At 38.7% G+C, this 9739-nt stretch overlaps 1 protein-coding gene across 1 annotated transcript in view; it reads right to left on the bottom strand.

Annotated features, from left to right (window-relative positions):
- LOC135574921 (CUB and sushi domain-containing protein 3-like) overlaps positions 1 to 9739 on the bottom strand; it is a 238878-nt gene that overhangs the window by 29442 nt on the left and 199697 nt on the right. Inside the window, exons 18-19 of the mRNA XM_065027041.1 lie at positions 7402 to 7483; positions 7212 to 7218 (exon numbers count right to left, since the gene is read on the bottom strand). Coding sequence (XP_064883113.1) covers positions 7212 to 7218; positions 7402 to 7483 — 89 coding nt within the window. The remainder of the gene's footprint in view (positions 1 to 7211; positions 7219 to 7401; positions 7484 to 9739) is intronic.

The following is a 9739-nucleotide window of genomic DNA, read 5'->3' on the forward strand; positions in this document are numbered from 1 at the left end:
CAGACACGATTCAGACACGATTCAGACACGATTCAGACTCGATTCAGACTCGATTCAGACACGATTCAGACACGATTCATGCACACGTAAATGGTGTATTTGTACCTTGACTTAAATCCCTCATAATTGCACCACCTTTAAGCGCGACGAAACGATCAATAAGGTCTTTTCTAAGTGGAACAGCATCTACGTTCTTTATTTTTATGTTTGGACAAGGGGATTGTAAATATACACTACCGATCAAAAGTTTGGGGTCACTTAGAAATGTTACCTATAGACTGTAGTTGTTACAGTATGATGTTGTTACCTGTAGACTGTAGCTGTTACAGTATGATGTTGTTACCTATAGACTGTAGGTGTTACAGTATGTTGTTACCTGTAGACTGTAGTTGTTACAGTATGACGTTGTTACCTATAGACTGTAGCTGTTATAGTATGATGTTACCTATAGACTGTAGTTGTTACAGTATGTTGTTGTTACCTATAGACAGTAGCTGTTACAGTATGTTGTTACCTATAGACTGTAGCTGTTACAGTATAATGTTGTTACCTATAGACTGTAGTTGTTACAGTATGATGTTGTTACCTATAGACTGTAGCTGTTACAGTATGATGTTGTTACCTATAGACTGTAGTTGTTACAGTATGATGTTGTTACCTATAGACTGTAGTTGTTACAGTATGTTGTTGTAACCTATAGACTGTAGTTGTTACAGTATGTTGTTACCTATAGACTGTAGCTGTTACAGTATGATGTTACCTATAGACTGTAGCTGTTACAGTATGATGTTGTTACCTATAGACTGTAGTTGTTACAGTATGATGTTGTTACCTATAGACTGTAGTTGTTACAGTATGATGTTGTTACCTATAGACTGTAGCTGTTACAGTATGATGTTGTTACCTATAGACTGTAGTTGTTACAGTATGATGTTGTTACCTATAGACTGTAGTTGTTACAGTATGATGTTGTTACCTATAGACTGTAGCTGTTACAGTATGATGTTGTTACCTATAGACTGTAGCTGTTACAGTATGATGTTGTTACCTATAGACTGTAGTTGTTACAGTATGATGTTGTTACCTATAGACTGTAGCTGTTACAGTATAATGTTGTTACCTATAGACTGTAGCTGTTACAGTATGATGTTACCTATAGACTGTAGCTGTTACAGTATAATGTTGTTACCTATAGACTGTAGTTGTTACAGTATGATGTTGTTACCTATAGACTGTAGCTGTTACAGTATGATGTTGTTACCTATAGACTGTAGCTGTTACAGTATGATGTTGTTACCTATAGACTGTAGTTGTTACAGTATGATGTTGTTACCTGTAGACTGTAGTTGTTACAGTATGATGTTGTTACCTATAGACTGTAGTTGTTACAGTATGATGTTACCTATAGACTGTAGCTGTTACAGTATAATGTTGTTACCTATAGACTGTAGTTGTTACAGTATGATGTTGTTACATATAGACTGTAGTTGTTACAGTATGATGTTGTTACCTATAGACTGTAGCTGTTACAGTATGATGTTGTTACCTATAGACTGTAGCTGTTACAGTATGATGATGTTACCTATAGACTGTAGCTGTTACAGTATGATGTTACCCATAGACTGTAGTTGTTACAGTATGTTGTTGTTACCTATAGACTGTAGTTGTTACAGTATGTTGTTGTTACCTATAGACTGTAGTTGTTACAGTATGTTGTTACCTATAGACTGTAGCTGTTACAGTATGATGTTGTTACCTATAGACTGTAGTTGTAGCTGTGACTGATGTTGTTAGCTGTTACAGTATAGACTGTAGTTGTTACAGTATGATGTTGTTACCTATAGACTGTAGCTGTTACAGTATGATGTTGTTACCTATAGACTGTAGTTGTTACAGTATGATGTTGTTACCTATAGACTGTAGCTGTTACAGTATGATGTTGTTACCTATAGACTGTAGCTGTTACAGTATGATGTTGTTACCTATAGACTGTAGCTGTTACAGTATGATGTTGTTACCTATAGACTGTAGTTGTTACAGTATGATGTTGTTACCTATAGACTGTAGCTGTTACAGTATAATGTTGTTACCTATAGACTGTAGTTGTTACCTATAGACAGTATGATGTTGTTACCTATAGACTGTAGCTGTTACAGTATGATGTTGTTACCTATAGACTGTAGCTGTTACAGTATGATGTTGTTACCTATAGACTGTAGCTGTTACAGTATGATGTTGTTACCTATAGACTGTAGTTGTTACAGTATGATGTTGTTACCTATAGACTGTAGTTTACAGTTACAGTATGATGTTGTTACCTATAGACTGTAGCTGTTACAGTATGATGTTGTTACCTATAGACTGTAGCTGTTACAGTATGATGTTGTTACCTATAGACTGTAGCTGTTACAGTATGATGTTACCTATAGACTGTAGTTGTTACAGTATGTGTTGTTACCTATAGACTGTAGCTGTTACAGTTGTTACCTGATGTTGTTACCTATAGACTGTAGTTGTTACAGTATGATGTTGTTACCTAGACTGTAGTTGTTACAGTATGATGTTTGTTAAAGTTACCTATAGACTGTAGCTGTTACAGTATGATGTTGTTACAGTATGATGTTGTTACTATAGACTGTAGTATGTTACAGTATGATGTTGTTACTATAGACTGTAGCTGTTACAGTATGATGTTGTTACCTATAGACTGTAGCTGTTACAGTATGATGTTGTTACCTATAGACTGTAGCTGTTACAGTATGATGTTGTTACCTATAGACTGTAGTTGTTACAGATGATGTTGTTACCTAGACTGTAGTTGTTACAGTATGATGTTGTTACCTATAGACTGTAGTTGTTACAGTATGATGTTACCTATAGACTGTAGCTGTTACAGTATAATGTTGTTACCTATAGACTGTAGTTGTTACAGTATGATGTTGTTACCTATAGACTGTAGTTGTTACAGTATGATGTTGTTACCTATAGACTGTAGCTGTTACAGTATGATGTTGTTACCTATAGACTGTAGTATGTTACAGTATGATGTTGTTACCTATAGACTGTAGTTGTTACAGTATGATGTTGTTACCTATAGACTGTAGTTGTTACAGTATGATGTTGTTACCTATAGACTGTAGTTGTTACAGTATGATGTTGTTACCTATAGACTGTAGCTGTTACAGTATGATGTTGTTACCTATAGACTGTAGTTGTTACAGTGATGTTGTTATGTTGTTACCTATAGACTGTAGTTGTTACAGTATGATGTTGTTACCTATAGACTGTAGCTGTTACAGTATGATGTTGTTACCTATAGACTGCAGTTGTTACAGTATGATGTTGTTACCTATAGACTGTAGCTGTTACAGTATGATGTTGTTACCTATAGACTGTAGCTGTTACAGTATGATGTTGTTGTAGCTGTTACACCTATAGACTGTAGCTGTTACAGTATAATGTTGTTACCTATAGACTGAGTTGTTACAGTATGATGTTGTTACCTATAGACTGTAGCTGTTACAGTATGATGTTGTTACCTATAGACTGTAGCTGTTACAGTATGATGTTGTTACCTATAGACTGTAGTTGTTACAGTATGATGTTTGTTACCTATAGACTGTAGCTGTTACAGTATGTTGTTGACCTATAGACTGTAGCTGTTACAGTATGATGTTGTTACCTATAGACTTACAGTATGATGTTACCTATAGACTGTAGCTGTTACAGTATGATGTTGTTACCTATAGACTGTAGTTGTTACAGTATGATGTTACCTATAGACTGACTAGCTGTTACAGTATGATGTTGTTATGTTGTTATGATGTTGTTACCTATAGACTGTAGTTGTTACAGTATGATGTTGTTACCTATAGACTGTAGTTGTTACAGTATGATGTTACCTATAGACTGTAGTACCTATGACTGTAGCTGTTACAGTATGATGTTGTTACCTATAGACTTGACTGTAGTATGTTACAGTATGTTGTTGTTACCTATAGACTGTAGCTGTTACAGTATGATGTTGCTACCTATAGACTGTAGCTGTTACAGTATGATGTTGTTACCTATAGACTGTAGTTGTTACAGTATGAACCTATAGACTGTAGCTGTTACAGTATGTTGTTACCTATAGACTGTAGCTGTTACAGTATGATGTTGTTACCTATAGACTGTAGTTGTTACAGCTATGAGTTACTGTTAGTATAATGTTGTTACCTATAGACTTATGATGTTGTTACCCTATAGACTGTAGCTGTTACAGTATAATGTTGTTACAGTACCTATAGACTGTAGTTGTTACAGTATGATGTTACCTATAGACTGTAGCTGTTACAGTATGATGTTGTTACCTAGATGTAGACTGTATTTGTTACCTAGACTATAGACTGTAGTTGTTACAGTATGATGTTGTTACCTATAGACTGTAGCTGTTTACCTAGTATGATGTTACAGTATGATGTTACCTATAGACTGTAGCTGTTGTATGATGATACCTATAGACTGTAGCTGTTTGTTAAGTATGGTTGTTACCTATAGACTGTAGTGACAGTATGTTGTTCCTATAGACTGTAGTTGTTACAGTATGATGTTGTTACCTATAGACTGTAGTTGTTACAGTATGATGTTGTTACCTATAGACTGTAGCTGTTAGTATGTTTGTTACAGACTGTATGTTACAGTATGATGTTGTTACCTATAGACTGTAGTTGTTACAGGTGATGTTGTTACCTATAGACTGTAGACCCTGTTAGTTGTTACTATAGTGTAGTTGTTACAGTATGATGTTGTTACCTATAGACTGTAGACAGTATGTTAACCTGTAGTATGATGTTGTTACCTATAGACTGTAGCTGTTACAGTATGATGTTGTTACCTATAGACTGCAGCTGTTACAGTATGATGTTGTTACCTATAGACTGTAGCTGTTACAGTATAATGTTGTTACCTATAGACTGTAGTTGTTACAGTATGATGTTACCTATAGACTGTAGCTGTTACAGTATAATGTTGTTACCTATAGACTGTAGTTGTTACAGTATGATGTTGTTACCTATAGACTGTAGCTGTTACAGTATGATGTTGTTACCTATAGACTGTAGCTGTTACAGTATGATGTTGTTACCTATAGACCTGTAGTTGTTACAGTATGATGTTGTTACCAGTATGATGTAGACTGTAGTTGTTACAGTATGATGTTGTTACCTATAGACTGTAGTTGTTACAGTATGATGTTACCTATAGACTGTAGCTGTTACAGTATGAAGTTAAGGTGTAGCTACCTATAGACTGTAGTACAACTAGACAATGAAAACCTGTTAACCAGTATATTTCCTAACTAGACTGTAGCTGTTACAGTATGATGTTGTTACCTATAGACTGTAGCTGTTACAGTATGAGTTGTTACCTATAGACTGTAGCTGTTACAGTATGATGTTGTTACCTATAGACAATGAAGACTGTTACAGTATGATGTTGTTACCTATAGACTGTAGCTGTTACCAGTATAATGGGAGTTCCTGTTATTGTTACAATGAAGACCTATAGACTGTAGCTGTTAACTAGTATAATGTTGTTACCAATAAGACCTAGACAACCAGGTGTTGTTACCTATAGACTGTAGCTGTTAACAGTATGATGTTGTTACCTATAGACTGAAGAACTGTTAACCAGTAGACCTGTAGCTGATGACCTATAGACTGTATGATGTTGTTACCTATAGACTGTAGTTGTTACAGTATGATGTTACCTATAGACTGTAGCTGTTAACCAGTATGATGTTGTTACCTAACCTATAGACTAGACTGTAGTTGTTACCAGTATGATGTATGTTACCTCAGACTGTAGACCTACAATAGACTGAGGGGCTGTTACAGTATGATGTTGTTACCTATAGACTGTAGCTGTTACAGTATGTTGTTACCTAAGACTGTAGCTGTTACAGTATAAGTTCCTACCTTGTTATAGACTGTAGTTGTTACAGTATGATGTTCCCTAGCCACATGATGACCTAGACTGTAGGTGAGGAGAGTTCCTAACTAGCCAATGAAGACCTAGACAACCAGACTGAGTTGGATGTTCCTAACTAGACAATGAAGACCTATAGACAGTATGGGTTGTTCCTATAGACAATGAAGACCTTGACAACCAGGTGAGGGGAGTTCCTAAGACTGTAGCCAATGAAGACCTATAGACAACCAGGTGAGGGACTTACCTATAGACTGTAGCTGAAGTTGTTACCTATAACTGTAGCTGTTACAATGAAGACCTATAGACAGTTGAGGAGTTGTTCCTATAGACTGTAGCTGTTACAGTATGATGTTGTTACCTATAGACTGTAACAGGTGAGGTTGTTACCTATAGACTGTAGCTGTTACAGTATGATGTTAACTACCTATAGACTGTAGCTGTTACAGTATGATGAGTTACCTAAGACTAGCTGTGAATGAAGTTACCTAGACAAGACAGTAGTGTTACAGTATGATGTTGTTACCTATAGACTGTAGCTGTTACAATGAAGACCTAGAGACAGTGTTACAGTTGATGTTACCTATAGACTAACCTATAGACACTGTAGTTGTTACCAATAAGACTTAACCAGGTGATGTTGTTACCTATAGACTGTAGCTGAAGACCTAGACAACCAGGTGATGTTGAGTTACCTAACTAGACAATGAATTGTTAGACAACAGGTGAAGACCTAACTAGACTGTAGTTGTTACAGTATGATGTTGTTACCTATAGACTGTAGTTGTTACAGTGATGATGTTGTTACCTATAGACTAGACAGTATGTAGACCTAGTTACAGTATGATGTTGTTACCTATAGACAATGAAGACCTAGACAACCAGTATGATGTTGTTACAATAGACTGAAGGCTAGACAACCAGTATGATGTTATTTACTTACCTAATCAGATGTTAGACAACCAGGTGATGAGTTCCTAAGACTAGCCTATAGACTGTAGACTGTTACAGGTGATGATGTTGTTACCTAACTAGACAATGTAGACCTAGACAACCAGGTGTTACAGGTTACAGTATGATGTTGTTACCTATGTGAGTTGTTACAATATGAAGACCTAGACAACTGTAGGTTGGGGAGTTACCTATAGACTAGCCACCAGTGATGACCTAGACAGTATGAAGACAACCAGGTGAGGTTGTTACCTAACTAGACTGAAGACCTAGACACAGTATGATGTTGTTACCTATAGACTGTAGCTGTTACAGTATGATGTTGTTACCTATAGACAATGAAGACTAGTTAACCAGGTGATGAAGTTCCTAACTAGCCAATGAAGACCTAGACAACAGGTGAGGTTGACTTAACTAGCCAATGAAGACCTAGACTGTACCTGTTATAGTAGGGGAGTTCCTAACTACCATGAAGACCTAGACATGTGGCTGAGTGCCGCTCCAGGTGCTGTCGTTCTGACAGATGCGTGTAGTTGACCCCACCAGGACATAGGAGGCGCTACAGCTGAAGGGGTTCCTGACTTGCCATATTAAACTTCTAGACAACTCTTTCCCTTGGTGAGGTACCAGTTCCTAACTTGGCTGGAATGGAGAGGCCCAAAAACATTAGCTTTAAGTTCACTGAATTCATCCTGACTCGTAAATGAAACGACTCGTAAATTCCTCACTCATGTTTGTTTTATCCATGTTTATAGTGCATGGGCAGATCATTTGGCATATTATATGGCTGGGAGTGGAGAGACCCAAAACCCTGTCTTTAATTCAGTGGGTTATTCTTAAATTATTTCAGGGCTGTCAAACTCATTCCATGTGAGGGGCCCAATGGCTATTGGTTTTGTTATTTCCTTTTAATTGGTTTCCAATGAAGACCTACACAACCAGGTGAGGGGAGATCCTAACTAATCAATGAAGTCAACCAGGTGAAAAGAGTTCCTAACTCATCAATTAAGACCTAGACAACCAGGTGAGGAGAGTTCCTAACTAATCAATGAAGACCTAGACAACCAGGTGAGGGGACTTCCTAACTCATCAATGAAGACCTAGACAACCAGGTGAGGGGAGTTCCTAACTAGCCAATGAAGACCTAGACAACCAGGTGAGGGGAGTTCCTAACTAGCCAATGAAGACCTAGACAACCAGGTGAGGGGAGTTCCTAACTAGCCAATGAAGACCTAGACAACCAGGTGAGGAGAGTTCCTAACTAATCAATGAAGACCTAGACAACCAGGTGAGGGGACTTCCTAACTAATCAATGAAGACCTAGACAACCAGGTGAGGGGAGTTCCTAACTAAGCAATGAAGACCTAGACAACCAGGTGAGGGGACTTCCTAACTAGCCAATGAAGACAACCAGGTGAGGGGAGTTCCTAACTAGCCAATGAAGACCTAGACAACCAGGTGAGGAGAGTTCCTAACTAGCCAATGAAGGGCTAGACAACCAGGTGAGGGGAGTTCCTAACTAGCCAATGAAGACCTAGACAACAAGGTGAGGAGAGTTCCTAACTAGCCAATGAAGACCTAGACAACCAGGTGAGGGGAGTTCCTAACTAGCCAATGAAGACCTAGACAACCAGGTGAGGGGAGTTCTTAGCCAATGAAACCTAGACAACCAGGTGAGGGAGTTCCTAACTAGCCAATGAAGACCTAGACAACCAGGTGAGGGGTTCCTAACTAATCAATGAAGACCTAGACAACCAGGTGAGGGAGTTCCTAACTAATCAATGAAGACCTAGACAACCAGGTGAGGGGAGTTCCAATGAAGACCTAGACAACCAGGTGAGGAGAGTTCCTAACTAATCAATGAAGACCTAGACAACCAGGTGAGGGGAGTTCCTAACTAATCAATGAAGACCTAGACAACCAGGTGAGGGGACTTCCTAACTAATCAATGAAGACCTAGACAACCAGGTGAGGGGAGTTCCTAACTAGCCAATGAAGACCTAGACAACCAGGTGAGGGGACTTCCTAACTAGCCAATGAAGACAACCAGGTGAGGGGAGTTCCTAACTAGCCAATGAAGACCTAGACAACCAGGTGAGGAGAGTTCCTAACTAGCCAATGAAGGGCTAGACAACCAGGTGAGGGGAGTTCCTAACTAGCCAATGAAGACCTAGACAACAAGGTGAGGAGAGTTCCTAACTAGCCAATGAAAACCTAGACAACCAGGTGAGGGGAGTTCCTAACTAGCCAATGAAGACCTAGACAACAAGGTCAGGGGAGTTCCTAACTAGCCAATGAAGACCTAGACAACCAGGTGAGGGGAGTTCCTAACTAGCCAATGAAGACCTAGACAACCAGGTGAGGGGACTTCCTAACTAATCAATGAAGACCTAGACAACCAGGTGAGGGGAGTTCCTAACTAGCCAATGAAGACCTAGACAACCAGGTGAGGAGAGTTCCTAACTAGCCAATGAAGACCTAGACAACCAGGTGAGGAGAGTTCCTAACTAATCAATGAAGACCTAGACAACCAGGTGAGGGGAGTTCCTAACTAATCAATGAAGACCTAGACAACCAGGTGAGGGGACTTCCTAACTAGCCAATGAAGACCTAGACAACCAGGTGAGGGGAGTTCCTAACTAGCCAATGAAGACCTAGACAACCAGGTGAGGGGAGTTCCTAACTAGCCAATGAAGACCTAGACAACCAGGTGAGGGGAGTTCCTAACTAGCCAATGAAGACCTAGACAACCAGGTGAGGAGAGTTCCTAACTAGCCAATGAAGACCTAGACAACCAGGTGAGGGGAGTTCCTAACTAGCC

Source organism: Oncorhynchus nerka, linkage group LG14, assembly GCF_034236695.1.
Source record: "Oncorhynchus nerka isolate Pitt River linkage group LG14, Oner_Uvic_2.0, whole genome shotgun sequence".
In the NCBI taxonomy this organism is placed as follows: Eukaryota; Metazoa; Chordata; class Actinopteri; order Salmoniformes; family Salmonidae; genus Oncorhynchus; species Oncorhynchus nerka.